Source organism: Pleurodeles waltl, chromosome 1_2 (genome assembly GCF_031143425.1).
Source record: "Pleurodeles waltl isolate 20211129_DDA chromosome 1_2, aPleWal1.hap1.20221129, whole genome shotgun sequence".
NCBI lineage: Eukaryota > Metazoa > Chordata > Amphibia > Caudata > Salamandridae > Pleurodeles > Pleurodeles waltl.
This window is the reverse complement of record NC_090437.1, coordinates 102,235,128-102,254,181: the sequence shown is the minus strand read 5'-3', so window position 1 is coordinate 102,254,181 and position 19,054 is coordinate 102,235,128. Positions and strand designations below refer to the sequence as shown.

The window sequence follows — 19,054 nt, the reverse complement described above, 5'->3', positions numbered from 1 at the left end:
TTCGGTTTCAAGAAAATGGGAGCTTGCAACACCAGGCAATGGCACAAAAGTTTCCTAGGCCCTTACTAACTTCCATTCTTACATTGTCAAGAGCCAGTCTGATGCCCACCTTGAGCTATGACTGTGAAATAATCACTAGGAGGTTCTCTAGATATTTTGTTTTTTTCCCACTATAATTTGTACACCGCCTTTTTCAGGCTCCCAGATTACACTTCTCCATCTCCCAAGTGAGAATAGATTTTGAGCTAATATGAGCTAATAATGTTGCCTTGAAGCAGTAATGCTGCATTTGTTAAAGCTTAATATACGTATCATCTGGGTTTAGCTAATGCCCTTTAGTTATTAGGAAAAAAGCTCCATAATTACCAGAAATGGGCTTCCAGATATTTGGTTGGCCTACTCGTATGGAGCAGAATATGTCCTGTAACATACAGAGACTTGAGGTGCCGAGCATCCACTCAAGAGGTTGTCTCACAAAGCTAATTAAAATGCAGAAGAGATCTCAGTCAGGGAACACCACCATGTCTTTGCTAAAAAAAAGACATGAAAAGTTTGCAAATGACTCCTAAAAATTGAGGCATACCCAACTTACTGTTTCCAGATGCAACAAACAAACCGATCCTTATAACATCTGTTTAGCACCGACAAAAGAATGTACTCTAACAAGTAAAAAGCCGAGTAACAGGCAAGAGAGATGGGTATGCAATTAGAAGGTAGAGTTATATTACAATATAGAGGGTGAACCTTTGCATAAGCACTCTTCACATTTAGGGTGCCTTAAAAGTGGGTTTATTTTATGTTCCAAATGATTGCTAAGACTGGCATACACTTTTATTTGAAAGACATTAATTGATGGAAAAATCACTTGTGATGTACATTGTTTTATAGTAGTTTGTGTGGCTTGCGCATTTATTAAATACTTGTGTAACACCGTTTTAACAGTTAATTTGTTGGTTGCAAATAATTTAAAAAGAATGATTTTTGTGGACCCAACAACTTACCACTTCTTAGGGACGTGCCTGCATCGCATGCGTTTTAGAATTAGAAAAGGGCTCGGAGCCCCGTTGACGTCATGTCAGTTGTTTTTCATTGGTTCGTGGGCTTGCCTGTTAAAATCTGCTTGCTTTCATTAGTGGAAGGCATGCATACGTTATGCCTTTTCCGGTGGTTAGCCCTCCTCGAGCGCAGCGACCAAGTACTGGAAACATGCGAGGCTCGCTGTTTCCCATCAGGTTTGTGGACTACTTTTTATCTTTTGTTTTACAGCGCGATCTCGCTTGGCAGAAGTCGAGCACTTTGCATAACATCGACCCTGTTACAGTTCACTCGTAATTAAACCTATCAGCAAAAGTGCAGTTAAAGTTAATTGCTCTTTTGCCATAGGTTTCATTACGAGTGAGCTGTAGTATCTGTTTTTTTTCTTTCAATGTGGAAAGAAAAATCCGGTTGGGAGTTTACAACTGCTAATAGCTGTAACTCGGAGAAATGCGAGACACAAGTGCATTGCAAATGCTTTTTTATTTTTATTTCTGTAAACCCAGGGTCGGCCGACCAAGCCAATGCATTTTTTATTTGGTTAAGCACATTTTATAATAGTTTTATTCAACTTAACAACAGTACAATAAAATACACATTAGCATGTCAACCTGTCAGGTTGTTACAAATCTACTAACCAAAGGGGCACTAACCTTTGTGGCTGAAAGAGATTAATGGACCAACCTTGAGGGACACAGTTTGAGAACTCAACACTCCCGAATGGCCGTAAGCCATTAAATAAATGTGTTTTCCAAACAACTGAAGCGTAATTATTTTATAGTAAATTAGGTTTCAGAATCAAGCAAATAAAATAAATGGTAACACACACTTCATTCTATCCTTCTCACAAGAGAAACCTGCTTCGTCTGTAACATTGACTATCTTTTTTGCAACCTTCATCGATGACACCGATATTCGTAACAACTTCAACTGAAGTTAAGAAGCGCAGTTCAAAAACCTCTGCTAAGCATTCTCGAAGCTTTGTATTCCTGATACAAATCTTGATAGGTTAAAGTCAGTGCATGCGCTGTCCTGCCAGCGGTGAAACATGTACGGTGAATTTGGGGCTCAGGCCTGTGAGAGTCCTTCTGAACACTATTTACTGACGCTTTGGCTGCTCCACAGAAGGCTGGTGGGCATTTCCCTGCTAATATAGAACTCTACCCACGCCATTAAGAAAAGGAAGTATTCCTGATGAACATACTGAACAAACAGAACTACTATACTGTATGTGCTCCTACTTTCATAGTATTTTGACAACTGCCTTGTTAACTACTCTTCCTGTCCATCAAATCAACTCAGGCATGGCCATTAACTCAGTGACATTATGAAATCAATGTTAAAATATTGATATAAACTTTCTGACACCTACCTTGTTAACCAATGTCCAAAGTCTGGTCTGTGAGCCCACTGAACTCCTGTCTGATTTAAAGAACGCAGCAATCGACAACCGACAAGAATGGCCCAGGGACTGGCTAGTGCAAGGCATTTTTCATGGTCTTTCATAAATCCAGAAGAAAATGACATTTTGCCTAATTTGGAATCACCATCTTTGCTATCCTCGTCGAATTTCGTCTCCGAATGAAGGTCGCTTTCTTTTTTGAGAAAATATTTTCTACACATGTCCTGGCACAATGCCAAACAAAGTGTGTTGATCAGGAAATACCATGTTTGATGCTCCTCTTCTATGAAACTACTTGAAGCCAAACTGATAACATGGCCGATGGTACCAACTAAAAGAAGAACATCCAACTCCGACCATCCTAAATCGGAGGATGATGGCTTCTGAGAAGAAAAGAAACGTTAGGTTAAAACTGTGGTGTGCGTTAACAAACTGTATTTTTCAACAGAACACAACAATTACATATACTGTAGAATTGCAGTCATATTGTTAAGTATGGAGTCCATGTTGGGCTCCCTAGCTCTATGATACTCAATAATAAAGCAAGGGATACAATACCATCACATTACACTCTAAGAATAAATGATCGCAGATCGGGGGATGCTTTGGAGGTGGTCCTATTGAAGGAATATCTGTAGGTTATCATTGAGTATCAGAGGGCGGAATGTAGAATTGTAGTCATATTGTTAGGTATGGAGTCCATATTGGGCTCCCTGCTCTATGATACTCAATAATAAAGCAAGTTCTTTTGCCGAACAATTCATAGCCCCCATGAACCACGTTTATCGTTCTTCACTTTGCTTGCTCGAAATGCAGTTATGATACAAGGCTTGCCACAAAGACAGCACCATGGTGTACTCATGCATGCAGGCTTAGGCAAAACAGCAAGACATCTGTCTTCCGGTGCACATGTTTTTATGAACAGAAAGTCTCCTGATCAGTTTGTTGCACATATCTTGTGACTGCTGTAACTATTTTAGTTTGTCTGACCTTATGTACCAATATTATGAAACTGTAAAGTAATCATGGTTGTAATGTTCCAGAATTTGACCAGTTAGAAAATATTGATTGGACCAGGTTTGAAACACCTGGTTACGCCTTTGTGGTTTGGAGAGAATAAAAGATTGTATGTAAGTTCTGCAATTTGGACCCTCAAACTTGGCTTTGCTAATCAGGGTCCTTGTATCACATTAAAATAAATGATCTTTTCACTTTCCGTGTTGAGCTCCTGTCCTTGTTTATTCTCAAGTTTCGAAGATTCTACAGGCCTGATGGAGATTTGCAGTAATGGACTGGCTTCCGTTGCTTTCCTACTGCCTGGCTCCAGGCCATTTGGGGGGGGCTGCCGGCACCTGGGGAACCAAGTCGGGCTCTGTGTGGCCCCCCTTGGAAGGGAAGCCTGGGCTATGGTGAGTATTCTGCCAGCTCCTGGTTCTCGCCTGTTCTGGTTGTCCTGTCTCACTGATCCCTGGTTTTGATCATCTTGTATTTCTTATTCTTTGTTTTTCTCTCCCTCTGGGTGTCCTTCTTTTTCTAGCCCTTGTCTTTTTTTTTTGTCTCTTATGGCATGCTGATGTGGCATTCTACCCTGTGACGGACTTTGAAGTTGTGTGCTAGTATTCTGATATTTCTTCCCCCTCCTCCTTCCTGCTCCTCCTGGACACTCTGTTGATCTGTGCCTTGTGCACAGCGGGTGGGGCTGTGTCTTGTGAACAGAGGGGCTGTGTGGTGTGGACAGCCAGTGTGGCTGAGCCATTGGGTTTTTGCGTACGGTGGTAGTGGTCCACCCTGGTTCGACGGGTGGTGGTACCCTCTGCTGCCTCAGGTTTGGTCTATTGCACCCTAGTTGTTCCAAGTCCCTGCCCTTTTTGGGGGCCCTGGGAACAAGGGTTGGGAAACTGTGGATCACTGTGACTTTGGTCTACTCTATTGAGATATGTATTGTTTGCTTGCCGTATAAAGAAATGCCATATATTATGAAATTTTAATTTATAGCAAATGTTTGGGTTGTTTCTCTTAATGCATGCTGACTAAATATCTGGGGAATTTACATTTGTTTGTTTCGTTCTAGTGAGGACTCAACAGAGAAAGGGGTATTTTGACATTACAAAGAAACACAGTATCATGCTGCTATCCTTGCCGGGACAGTGACTTCCTCATGCTATATCTCACAATGCTGCCTGACCTTGCACACTATCTTTCTGACTGGCCACCATCAGAAGTATTCCTCTGCCTCAGTGCCCTCATGTGGATTGACAGTGTCATTATACTGCTGATACTGCAGATCCTTGATTTCTTAGACTGGTAGGTACACCCCATTGCAAAGGGTAGGATGCACTGGTATAGCTAAGGGCCAGTTCCCCCACCTTTTGTGTTTCACGTGTGTAACTGAATGGGCCTGCAGAGTTCACCACCTTCTGCTTATTCTGTTGGCTACTGACAGTGGATTCTGCCAGTTTCAATTCCATCCAGCCACACTCTCCTCAGCGGGAAGGATTGCAAAGGGGTGGAACCACTATCTTTGCCTCTGACATTTCTGTCCCCTTATTTCCTGGCCACACAAGGACGCCAGTAAAACAGCACCTTTAGCCAATACTCTATCCTTCCAACTACTGGAAAGGTTGTGGTGAACTGGTATCACATGTACTGTTGCATGAATGATATGCTACTCTCCTCTTCTCTCTCTAGCAACATTTGCTGTTGAATGGCTGAATGATGGTAGTGCCCTTTTGTTTGCGGTGTTGGCTTACCCCAATGTGGCACGCTACATTACATGACATGAGAACGAGTGATGTGAAAAGTAAGGTGCATAAGGAATTGTTAGAGTTGAAGGATGGGTTTTACCAGCCTAGGGTGCTGGAGCAGTTGAAGGAGAATTGGAGGAAGGAGGTGCTGGAAACTGTGGGAACGTATTTTGTGACAACTGCAGAGTCACAGGAACGGATGGAGCAAGAGGAGGAGGACCCAATAGTAGAAGATAATATAATGAGTACAATAGCAAATACACGCAAAAATGAACTACCGACTGTTACACTGGCGACAGCTCGGTCACAGGGGCTGAAGACTTTAAGCTAACTTCGGATCAAAATGTAAGCAGCCGCAACCTGGCATCTTCCCAGTAAAGAAGGCCTCTAAGGGACCAGGCAGGGCCCCTGTATATATGTTTACACAAGACCACCAAGAGCTGAGCAAAGTAGTGGTCCCCTCATTCCCAGTGGTCCCAAATCCAGCCACCGTCCTGTCCAGCCACCCACTTTATGGTCCTAGAACTGAGCAACACCTTTTCTGTGCCGCTTCACACAAATTCACAGCATCCGTTTAGCTTTGTATTAAAACAAAGAAGACTAACATGGCAGCACCTCTCACAGGGGTTTTCGGACTCAATTTTTAATAATGCCCTACAGGCAGACCTGTCAACATTGCAGTTACCTGGGGGGGGGGGCTCACCTTAATTCAGTACATTGACAACTTACTCCTGTCCTAACCCTCCTGGACAGCCTGCATCCAAGACACTATAGCCCTACTGTTAGAAATGTTTTTTTTGGTTGGCAGTCAGGTTACCCTCTGTCCAAGCAAGAACCCTCACCTAAGTTAGGGTAAGTCACACACAATCCAAATTATCCTGTGCCCACCCTCTGGTAGCTTGGCACGAGCAGTCAGGCTTAACTTAGAAGGCAATGTGTAAAGTTTTTGTGCAATAAATCATACAATAACACAATATAGCACCACAAACATACACCACACAGTGTTTAGAAAAATATAGAATATTTATCTGGATATTTGTAGATCCATACAATAAAAGATGCAATAAGAATTTGTAGAAATATCACTGAAAGCGATATAAAGTGTATTAAGTCTTTAAAAAGCAAACAAAGTCGCTTTCAAGCACAAAGTACCTGGTTTGGAGTGAAAATCTCCACAGAGGGCCGCAGAGGAGGAGATGCGTGGAAAAATGGTGTGTGCGTCGGTTTCGCCCCTTCACACACAGACTTGCGTCGTTATTTTTCACGCGGAGAGACGTGCGTCGTTCTGCGGAAAGAAAAATGGTGTGTGCGTCGGTTTCGGCCCTTAACACACGGACTTGCGTCGTTATTTTTCACTCGGGGGAGACGTGCGTCGTTTTCTGGCACAGGGGCCGACTCCTTCCATGGTTTGCGGGATTACCAGATGTCCCAGGGTCTGTGCGTAGAATCCTAGACTTGTTAACCGGCTGCGCGTCGTTCCGGGGAGCTGTGCATGGAATTTTCTTCCTCACGGCAGGCGTCGCAGCGATTTCCTCTCTGGAGGTCAGGCGGCGTTGTCCAGGCAAGGCCTTGTGTCGAAGTTCCGGTCGCACCGTAAGCGTCGCGTCGAGCGGCGTCTTTACGGATCGGCGTGCGGTAAATTTCTCACTGCGGAACAAGCTGTGCATCTAATTTTTCAGCGCACATGGCGTCCAGTTGAAAGAAAGAAGTCTTTTTGGTCCTGAGACTTCAGAAAACAGGAGGCAAGCTCTATCCAAGCCCTTGGACAGCATTTTTACAGCCAGACAAGAGTTCAGCATGGCAGCAGGCCAACAGTAAGGCAGCAGTCCTTTGTAGAAAGCAGACAAGTGAGTCCTTTGAGCAGCCTGGCAGTTCTTATTGGCAGGATGAAGGTTCTGGTTCTGGTTCAGGTTTCTTCTCCAGCAAGTGTCTGAGGTGGTAGGGCAGAGGTCCTGTTTTATACCCAAATGTGCCTTTGAAGTGGGGGAGACTTCAAAGAGTGACTTAGAAGTGCACCAGGTCCCCTTTCAGTTCAATCCTGTCTGCCAGGGTCCCAGTAGGGGGTGTGGCAGTCCTTTGTGTCAGAGCAGGCCCTCCACCCTCGCAGCCCAGGAAGACCCATTCAAAATGCAGATGTATGCAAGTGAGGCTGAGTACCCTGTGTTTGGGGTGTGTCTGAGTGAATGCACAAGGAGCTGTCAACTAAACCTAGCCAGACGTGGATTGTAAGGCACAGAAAGATTTAAGTGCAGAGAAATGCGCACTTTCTAAAAGTGGCATTTCTAAAATAGTAATATTAAATCCAACTTTACCAGTCAGCAGGATTTTGTATTACCATTCTGGCCATACTAAATATGACCTTCCTACTCCCTTCAGATCAGCAGCTACCACTTCAACAATGTATGAGGGCAGCCCCAATGTTAGCCTATGAAGGGAGCAGGCCTCACAGTAGTGTAAAAACGAATTTAGGAGTTTTACACTACCAGGACACGCTTTGTGGACATCGGCTGCGGCTGGGGGCTGGACCTTGGCCCCTTTATACTTGTTTTGCGCGCCCGCTTCGCGGGACGCGCTTTGTGGACATTGGCTGCGGCCTGGGGCGGGACCTTGGCCCCTCTAAACTTGTTTTGCGTGCCCGCTTCGCGGGACGTGCGCGGGATACGCCCAGGCCAAGGGCGGGCCCGTCCTGCGCCCGTCATCGACCGTTAGAGGCTGGGCTGGGCCATGCCCCTTTCATCTTGCCAGGGATGGTGAGTTTTTCTCTTTGGTGACTACCTATTGTTTTAGTGCCTGGAGACTTTTCTGCGCAAAGCCCTTGTTTAAAGTGTGTATCCTGCTGCTGCCCTTGGTGAGGAGCTATTGCTTGCTAAATGGGGTAGAAAAAAGGCCATCTATCTGGAGCCATGAGTGGTGGAGGTGGCAGGCAGGGGAATGTAAATACAACTCTGGACTCCTTTCTTGTGAGAGCGGTTGGGGTCGTGACCAAGGAAATTGCCTTGTCGGAGAGGAGGCTATCTATGGAGATGGAGGATTGGGGTCATGTCTTGTTAGTCAGTGATCCCTCAGTGGTTTTGGAGGAGGAGGAGGGGGTGGTGGTCCACCATGGAGGAGAGCTGTGTGCTGCATCAGAGCGTGACCATGCAGAGAAATTAGGGAACTCTGCCGACCCAGGGCCTTCGAGAAGAAGCAAAAGGCTTCTGTTGTCTTCTCCTGTGGCCTGTTCTATGGATAAAGTGCAGCCCCCCGCCAAGGAAGAAAAAGACACTGAAGAAATCTGTCCCTAAAATGAAAGATTCTCTTGTGGACAGTTCCAAGGAGTTATATGGTGGTATAAAATCCAGTGAGCAAATGGGCTGTGATACAACCATTCTTTTGCTAAAGCTTAAGGAAATGATTGAGGGTATCTTGACACCTGTGATGGCAAAACTATCAGTGATAGAAAAAGCAGTTGCTCGGCTAGGTGATTTAAGAAGCCAAGGGAGCCATCTCATGGGGGGGGGTGTAAGGCCCTGTGTTGTGTATCTCATCCTAGCGTGGATGAGAATCAACAGGAAGAAAATGCTGGGCCCCGGGGAAGTTTGCCTCAGCATCCAGTTAACTTGTTGAGTGCTGGGGTCAAGGTGCATGAATTCAGTCTGTGTCGGCCCCAACTACCGCCCCACCTTTGGGCAGTGGGGCCTTGAATGGTCTTAGCCTCGGAAGTCAGTCTGACCGTGGTTCTGCGGTGGTTGGGGGGGGCCTGCCCACAGCTGGTTGGGAAGCCCAATCAGAATCCGTTGAGTAAAAAGATGTAATTGGCCCGTCTGGATCTCCCCCCGGCACGTGCCCCATATGTGGTAGTATAGACCAATGTTCCCGCTCTGGCCCGTGGGGTAACAGAATCTACGGCCCAACTAAAAAACAAAACTGGCCATTGGCTGAGTAGAAACTGCAATTTTTTGTGTAAGGATCTTGAGGATGTCTTGTTTGTTGGAAGAATTGACTGGATTGGGCCAAGGGAAAAAGAAGGGGGTGAGGATTGTGTTATTATAAATGTCAGATACCCGGGCCTGGCCCAACGGCTTCTCTCCTCATATAGTCAGGCCTATCTAAGGGCAGATTCAATTGGTATGGCCCCCCTGGGATACTTTTACAACCATATGCGACTGGGCGCTGATCCCTCTCCGGACCCTGGTAGGATCCCCGCTTTAGGCCAGAATGCCCCATGGAACATTTGTAGGAGAACAGATTACAATAAAACCTCGGACTTGGCAGGGGTGGATTGACAATGCATTAAGACTGTGATTGCGTTGGAAGGGGTGGGTTCGAAGTGCAAGCTTATTTCTTGGAATATTGCAGGGTATGATGCCAAGATATCGGACCAGGACTGGGTTAGGCGTATGGCTGACTATGATATTATTATGCTGCAGGAAACATGGTCTGAGGGGCTGGCTGCTTGGGATGGATATGATAGATTCGCCATCCCAGCAGTTCAGTCCCTCGGAGGTCGTTCGAAAGGGGGCCTGGTTACCTTAATACGGATCGCCAAGATAGTGGCTGCCTTCCAAATTAATTGTAACCACCAGGGTATACTGCTTGTTTGGGTAATTTTTTCTAACAATTTTAATATTTTGTTGGTTAATTTTTATAATGCTGTATGGGACGGGGGTGTCAAATTAGGATTCTTTTCTCCATTCTCCAGGTGCTGAAATATAGAATGGAGGAGGTGGGGCTGGAATTCTGTGCCATGGTATCGGGTGATTTTAATGCTAAGTTGGCCCGTATTAGTACAATGGTAAATCCCTTCGACTACGACTGTGGGGATTACTTGGTGGATGACTTTCAGGATATGAGAGGTAGGGTTCTGACCAAGGAACTTAGGAAGTTGGGCCTTTTGAACTTCCGGGATAGTGAAGCAGTGGATTTTCACCAGCTCCCAACATTTGTGGGTAGAGGGTCTGGGACCACAATTGATTACATCTTCGTATCTCCGTCACTGAAAAATCTGATTACTGGCGGAGAGGTGCTTGGTGAATGTATGAGTGATCATAACCCCCTCACAGTGTGTTTTAAACTTCCAGGGGCTCTAAGTAAATTAGGCAGGATGGCCCTGTAATAGTAAAGATAAGAGACCAGGCTAGGCGGCTTGGCTGGAAACAGATAGATGCCCAACAAGTCATTGAGAGGGTGGTGGGGGAAACTTACCCCTGTTTATGGACATACTTTTGAGAGAGACTCCGAGCCCAAAGGAAGTGATGGATGCAATAGCTGAAGTTAATTTAGTAGCTACAGACTGTCTATTTTTGATAGACAGCCGTCCTAACAAGTCCAGAGGTGGCTGGTTTGATAAGGTTTGTTACGATGCTAGGGCAAACATGAAAACGGCCCTCAAAAGAAATCCCAGAGATAGGCCAGCGGTGAAAGCAGCAAGAATTGAGTACAAAAGGGCCCTGAGGGAAAGTAAGGATAGATTTAAAGCAAAGGCCTGTAAAGATTTGGAGCGCGCCTCAGTCCTGAAGGATCCTGGCTTGTTCTGGAAGGTGGTAAACAGACGGTTCCTTTGCCACAGAGACATCCGAGGGCTTGGGTTGCAATATTGCCCCGGAGGTTTGGGTAAATTATTTCTGTAGAATTTTTGAGGGAACCCCTATAAGAAATAATTGGGAAAAAGAGTCTATGGTGGTTCCCAATTTAGCGATTAGATTTTCGCTCCAGGAAGTTATGGATGCACTTCAGGGCAGTGCTAGTAATAAAGCCCGGGGCCCGGATTCCATACCTATGGATTTGTACAAATCCTGCCCTCAGTTATGGGCACCCGTTCTTTTAAATGTTCTTAACGCGGCAGTTACTGTGGGAATCCCTGCCTCTTGGAGGAGGGCCTGTATTATTCCAGTTTTTAAAAAGGGGGATCGGAATGATCCGAAGTCCTATCGCCCTATCTCCCTACTTGACTCCTCTGGGAAGATTTTGGGGCGGATCATCTTAAGGCGTACTGAGGCTTGGATGGTAGAAAAGGATATTTTGAGCCCGGATCAGTATGGCTTTAGGGAAGGACTTGGCACACGTGAGCAGTGCCTCAATTTCTGATGATGATTGGGAAAAATACGCAAGCTAGGAAGGGCACCCTCTATCTTGCCTTTATGGACCTCAGCTGTGCCTTTGATAAGGTAAATCGGTCCTTATTGTGGGAAAGGTTAAGTCAGTTAGGGATGGATCCTGATATTGTGGAGCTGCTTCGGTACCGCCACTCAGGATCGGTTGCCAACGTGAGGGTGGGGGCAAATGGGGAATGTTCAGAGACTTTTGGGCTCACCAAGGGTGTTCGCCAGGGGTGTGTGTTTGCCCCTACTCTGTTTCTCTTATATACTAATGGACTGTCTGATTTCTTGGTGGAGCACTGTAGGGATGTCCCAAAATGTGAATGGCACTAGTGTCCCGGTACTGACATATGTGGATGATGTGGTCCTTATGGCCTGCACTATGAACAGTCTCTGAAAAGCTGTTAGAGCCTATGCATCTTATATGTCAGGCTTGGGCCTAGAGATAAATTATAAGAAATCGCATTTTATGGTATGTGGTAAATCTTTGAGCAGGGTTGGGGAGCTAAAGGTTGATGATCAAACTATCAGCAGGGTCAATGAATTCCCATATTTAGGGGTAATCTTTGACGATAAAGGCTCATGGAAACCTTCTATTGCTAGAAGGAGTATGCTCTTCCATGCCTCAATTGGTGCTACCTTTGATTTTGCTGTAAGAGTAGGAAGCAAACCCATTAAGCCCCTGCTTGAAATCTATAGGCGAAAATGTCTCCCTGTTCTGTTGTATGGTGCAGCACTTTGGGGGTATATGGATACCCGAGTGCCCATTATTGAAGAAAATCGTTTTTGCATAAGACTATTGGGCGTTGGTCAAAATACCTCTGGTTTCTGCCTACATCTAGAACTAGATCTTGAGTGTGTACAAGACACTATTCAGTTGGCTCCCCTTTTGTTATGGATTTCGATTTGGAGAAATGATTTTGCTATTTTTAATAGAGAGATCTTAAGGGATTGTTTGGCCTGTGATAATGTAAAATGCATTCCCTGGCTGATGTACATAAGAAAAGTAGCACAGGAGTTGGGGCGGCTGGATTTGTTTTACTCTCCGGAGGGTCTGACCAGCCAGGATAAGAATTGGGTGAAGGAGAATTTTTTAAGAATGCGGAGGGCTGAAAGAGAGGGAAAGGAATTAGGGAAACAATCGGTCAGGGATTTTATTATGTTAAGGATGGGGGTGGGTCCTGAGCCCTATCTCTTAGCAATAAATGACCTGAGGGAAAGGACTCTTATTACTCGATTCCGTTTGGGGGTCATTAGGAATAATCTCTGTTTCCCGTTAGGTCAGTATGGTGCAAAATCTATTAGACTGTGTCCCTGTGACGGGGTGTCCCAGCAGACCTTGTCCCACTTTACATTAGTCTGTGTTTTTTATGCACCTTTTAGAAGACGTTTTTTATTACCCCTGATGAGGCCAAAGGGATTTGTGCAATTTCGCCCTGCTTTTATGTGGCTGCAAATGGCCTCAGATGCATTGGTATGGAAGGGTTTGGGATTGTTTTTGAGGGGAGCCATTACCTGGCGTAATAACCTAGAGTTTTTTTAAGGGATGTTTTAGATTATTATTCTTGAAAACGACGTTTGACCTGCATTTAAATTATGATTATGCTGATTTTACTGTTTTATTGATATTATGGTTATCTACTGTTGTCTATGTAATTTAAGGGTTGAATTATTTCATACCAAATAAAGTTCTTCTTCTACCAGGACATGTAAACTACACAGGTACATGTCCTGCCTTTTACCCACAGAGCACCCTGCTCTAGGGGTTACCTAGGGCACACATTAGAGGTTACTTATGTGTAGAAAAAGGGGGGCTTTAGGCTTGGCAAGTACTTTTAAATGCCAAGTCGAAGTGGCAGTGAAACTGCACACACAGGCCTTGCAATTGCAGGCCTGGGGTAAGGTAAAGGGGCTACTTGAGTGGGTGGCACAACCAGTGCTGCAGGCCCACTAGTAGCATTTAATCTACAGGCCCTAGGCACATACAGTGCACATTACTAGGGACTTATAGTTAAACTAAATAGTCCAATTGGGTATGATCCAATGTTACCATGTTTAAAGGGAGAGAGCATATGCACTTTAGCACTGGTTAGCAGTGGTAAAGTGCGCAGAGTCCAAAAATCAGCAAAAATTAGGTCAGAAAAAGAGAAGGAGGAAGGTAAAAAGTCTGGGGATAACCCTGCAGAAGGGCCATATCCAACACCTACTATGCCCCCGAGCAGAGAAGGGTCATAAGGTATCCCCAAAGAAATTACAATTTTGCCAGGAAAGGGTGCAGTACCTGGGAGACGAGCTGTTGCAAGGAACATGGAAGCTATTGCCGGGCAGGACAGCTGTCATCACACAATTCCCCAGACCACAAACACAGAAGACGGTAAGGGCCTTCCTTGGGGTAGCAGAGTATTGCAGACACTGGATACTAAACTTTTCCCTCATTGCACGCCCACTGCAAAACCTAACAAACAAAGAAGTGCCAGATAAAGTTCCCCGGTCCCCAGACTGCGAGCCAGCATTCCAGACATTCAAAAGGAAACTTTGTGCAGCATCCGTGCTTGACCTCCCAGACTGCAAGGATTTCCACCTCTTTTGCCACAAAAAAGGTGGCTGCTCATTCAGGGAGCTGGCTCAGAATCATGAGTCTTTCTACCGTCCAGTGGCATACCTTTCTGCCACCCTCGACCCTGTCACAGCGGCGCTGCCACCCTGTCTGAGGGCGGTGGCCTCTGTTTTGGGATTGTTCTACCACCAAGGCTGCATAGTGCTGGCACATACTTTGATTCTGTACGTCCCACACGCGTTGGACACATTACTGACGACAACGAAGACTCAATACCTTACAAATGCACGCTTCACATGATACAAATTGACCCTGCTGGAACCCCACATCATTAACAAAATGTGTCCCACAGAGTGGGATCATGGTAACCATTCAGCAGACAACTCCTTTCATGATTGTGTACTAGCAGTAGACAGACACACCAAAGTGAGGCCGGACTTCAGAGACATCCCGTTCCCAGATGCTGAAGGAGACCTGTTTATGGATGGATGATGCATTAGGGATAACACAGGAACGTTGCAGGCTGCTTATGCTGTGAGCACAGCAAAGCGATTGTTAGGAGGAGGGAGGTTGGCAACTGTAAAAAGTGCCCAGGCAGCAGTTAGTGGCGTTCACAAGAGCATGTGAACTAGCTAAAGGGAAGTCTGTATATATCTATACTGACAGCCAATACACCTTTGGAGTAACCCATGACCTTGGCCAGCTGTGGGCAATGAGGGGATTCCTTGCCTCAGCGGGCCAATGAATACAACATGCTACAATGATTGCTGATTTGTTGCAAGCACTGCTTTTGCCAAGAAAAGTTGCTATAATACAATGTGCTGCTCACACCGCTGCCAAAGACTATGGCCCTCATTATGACATTGGTGGTAAATCCCGCTTACTGCCGCGGTGACGGCCACCAACATACCGCTACAGTGGAGAATATCCGTTCGTCACATTATGACACACACTCACCAATCCAACAGAATACTGGCACATACACAAATCCGCCAGCCCAACGGTCAGTGCTAAAGTGGTGATACCAACACACATACCGTTACACCAACAGAACAACACCCACCACATTATGACCAACGAATCACCACGGCGGACATTCAATGGCAATAAACCATTGGCGGTACATATCACTACGCTCAGAATGGACACCCACTTACAAAGCAACACCACATTGACCAATACAAAAAACACACACCTGATACTCATACACACACCACACACACCCACACCACTATAAAACACACAAACACATTACCCACAACCCTTTACAAACAACAATTACTTACAGGAGATTGACATGAACAGCACAGAGACAACTAGACACAAACACACCACATACACCCATACATTCCTCATGCACCCCACATCACATACCCCACGACATTACTCAACACACTCTCACCAACACACAACACCCATGTCCCCACAAAGGCACCCCGTTTCACTGATGAGGAGTTAAGGGTCATGCTGGAGGAAATTGTCAGGGTAGAGCCACAGCTGTTTGGAGCACAGGTACAGCAGATATCCATTGCCAGGATGATAAACCTATGGCGGAGAATCGTGGACAGGTTAAACGCCATGGGACAGCACCCAAGAACAAGGGATGGCATCAGGAAGAGGTGGAACGACCTACGGGGGAAGGTACGTTCCGTGGCAAGTCAACATTTACCACTTATCAACCCCCATACCTGCATGCCATCTCACACCTCACCCTCACTCCCATCACTCCACTCCATCCCACACACTGCACCTACACATATGACTAACCCCAATGCCAAGCCCTGAATGCCATACCAATGCATGAACAGCCCTCCCAGACCTGCATGTGCACCCATCATCAAAGCATGCACAGCATAGGAAAACTAATAATCACACAATACATCATCATACACAAGCAAAGGTGGCAGGGCAACAGGAACGATAGAGGGGAAGCCAGGGGTGTACAATATGTCACAGACATGAAGCATAATACATCACTTACATCCCCAAAGGTGCCACAGCCAATGTCAGTGGAGAGGAGGTGCCACAACTATTGAGTCCGCCAACAGAAGATGCCCCCAGTGATGACAGTAACTCTGGACTTAAGGATCTGGACCTGGAACAACAACCTGGCCCATCAGGGAGCACTGGACAGTCGGTCACCCAAGCCCACTCACAGTCCACCACAGAGCCTCCCCCATCAGTCTCCAACACCACAGCACCCACCCAGCGTACAAACACCTCTGTCCCCAGGACACGTCTGTCAGCAGTGTGCCCACCTGTACAGGGACCCCAGTCCACACCTCATACCCAAGACAATCAGGGACCTGGGATCAGTGACAGTGGGCACACCGTTCGGGGGACAGAGGCACAGGCCAACAGGGACACTGTGAAGACTGCTGTGCGTCAGGGGGAGGATAGGCCCAGGGAACAGTCTCTCCAGGATGCACTCACCAAGATCCTGGGAGCCTACCAACATTCCCAGGACACAATGGGCCAGATCCTTGACAACATGCAGGAGAACAGGCCGCTGCAGGAGGAACAGTATCAGGGAGGACTTGCAGGCTCTCAACACCACCATGATCTCCATAGCAGGGGTGATGGCCAACATCATGAGGGAAGCAACAGCACACCAGCGGGCCACTCCACTAGCCAGTCCATTGACCAGCCCTCCACTTCCATTGCAGCTAGTGGACATAAGGCCCCGCCACAGGACCCACAGGCTACCAGCATCCCTCCCACTGCAGAAGGTGAACCACCCCACAAATGTTCCCTGCGACCAGGCAAAAGCCAGAGACACTTGCCAAGACCACCACCAGGAAATGCGACTCTCCTGATTGTCCCCCTTGTGTTCCACACAGTCTTCTTGTCCACTCTGAACTGCCTTTGCCCCCTTCCTATGGCCCCTGGGACACTGCATCTGTGCTACAAACAGACTGGGACAATACCCTGGACTTTCCTCCATCATCACCCCATTCCATTGCACTTTTTACTCAATTTCATAGCACTACAATAGACACCCTTGAACACAACTTGACCACTAGTATTTTATGTGTTGATAATGTGCATGTATGGAAACAGTAACGTCTATTGCAAATGATCTGAACACTGTGAGAGCATAGAAATAATGACCTGTAACTGTCTGTAGTCATCACATCAGTACACAGTTCTTATCTCACCAACATCTGTAAAATGACAAGCCATAGGTGACAGTAAGTTGAGATGCAATGGAAGATAATGCCAAAATGCTACAGCCACACAGAATACATCAATAGCAAGGGGAATGGTCAGTTGGACTGTCTCACCTGTGTGTCATTGGACGTATTGACGGATTACTATTGTTCTGTTGTCCTCATCCTCATCCTCATCCTCAGCCTCCTTATCCTCACTGTCCTCAGGGTCCACTGCTGCCACAGGGGCATCTCCAGTCTCCTCCTCCTGCAGAAAGGGTACATGCCATCTGAGGGACAGGTTGTGCAACATGAAGCATGCCAATACTATTTGGCAGACCTTCCCCGATGAGTAGCACAGGGATACACCTGTCAGATGGAGGCACCTGCAACTAGCCTTCAGGAGCCCAAAGGTTCTCTCAATGATCCTGTTTCTCCCATGTGCCCCATTATAACGTTCCTCAGCCCCTGTGCTTGCATAGTTCCTCACAGGGGTCAGCAACCACAATAGGTTTGGGTAGCCAGAGTCACCTGCAAGTATTGAGGGACAATGTTTAGCCTCACACAATGATTTGGGGATGACACCTAAAGGCATACACTAACATACAGTGGGTGGGGACCATGGCTCACCTATTAGCCACACCCTGTGCCTCTGTAGTTGGGCCATAACATTTGGGATACTGCTATTCCTCAGAACAAAGGCATCATGCACCGACCCAGGATACTTAGCATTGACGTGGGAGATGTACTGGTATGCCAGGCACACCATTTGCACGTTCAGTGAGTGGAAACTCTTACGATTCCTGAACACCTGTGCATTCTGGCTGGGGGGGACTAAGGCAATATGTGTACTTAAAATGGCCCCAACAATATTAGGTATATGTCCCATTGCATAGAATCCGGCCTTTACAGTGGCCAGATCTTCCACCTGGGGGAAAGCTATGTAGCTGCACATGTGTTTCACCAGTTGAGAACATTGGCTGTGACATTCCTGCTGCCAAGCCCACTGTCATTTGGAGAGAACCAGTTATCAGTGGTCCATTTCCTGGCATCACTTGCACAAGAGGGGGGATCCCAGTTGGATGACGTATAGCAGATATCAGGTAAGGCTCCAACTGGGCACACAGGTCCGTTATTGTGGCCCTGTCCAGTCTATAGGTGAGTATAATCTGCCTGTCCTCAAGTGTAGCCAAGTCAACAAGGGGCCTGTACATGGGGGTATGTCTCCTCCTCCTATTTATCTGCAGCAGTAGGTATCTAAGGGACACAAGAGTGAGTAGGCTCACAATTTGAACAATGGAACCCAAACCTCAGCGTACATAGTGCATTTATGTGATGGGACAGTGGGAATGGCGAGGTGTGTGCTAATCTAGGCTGTGACGCAGTTAAGGATTGATAAGACCATTGTCCGCCACCATAAAATGGCAACCGTCTGTCATGTATATAGGGACAGGTGTAAGTGAGTTAACTCCGCCGACCTTGGGCGTCGTGGCGGAAGGCAGTCTTTCACAGCTGTGCAATTCCTCATTGGCTAATATGGGGCTCTATGGAGTACAATGGCCAATGGGGATCTGCGCCAGAGGTGAAGGTGTACACTGCTGCGGACGTGACTGCCATTTTCTATCTGATTCCTCACTTGCTTCCTGACCTTCAACAGGAGAACACTTGCACTGCATGTGCTGCTGTGACCTGCGTCTGGAACCTACCATGGCCCATGTGACCGGAGAAAGGGCCCCTGCCTTCACTTCTGAGGAGTTGGAGCTTTTGGTGGATGGGGTCCACCCCAGTATGGACTGCTGTATGAGTACACCATGGGCACGATGCATGTGTGAAGGATGCATGGAAATGTGTGTGGAAGCATAGTGTCATCGTGGAGGGGAATGTCTTGTGGTGGTGTACATGGTGTGCGCCGGTCGATGTGTGTGCGAATGGTGATGGAAACAGGATTGGTGGGCCATATGTGTGACAGGCTGGATTGAAAAAAGAAGGGATTATGGCGTGCCATCGCCAAGGACGTGCGGACCCTTGGGGTCTATGGCAGGCAGAGCACCCACTGTCGGAAACGATGGGAAGACCTGAGACGCTGGGCA

General features: G+C 46.7%; 1 protein-coding gene across 2 annotated transcripts in view; it reads right to left on the bottom strand.

Annotated features, from left to right (window-relative positions):
- The window catches only part of PIGG (phosphatidylinositol glycan anchor biosynthesis class G (EMM blood group)), a 990,222-nt gene that overhangs the window by 553,434 nt on the left and 417,734 nt on the right, over positions 1-19,054 (bottom strand). For both annotated transcript variants that reach the window (XM_069236721.1, XM_069236724.1), the window contains one exon: positions 2,408-2,820. In XM_069236721.1, the coding sequence (XP_069092822.1) occupies positions 2,408-2,820 (413 nt within the window). The remainder of the gene's footprint in view (positions 1-2,407; positions 2,821-19,054) is intronic.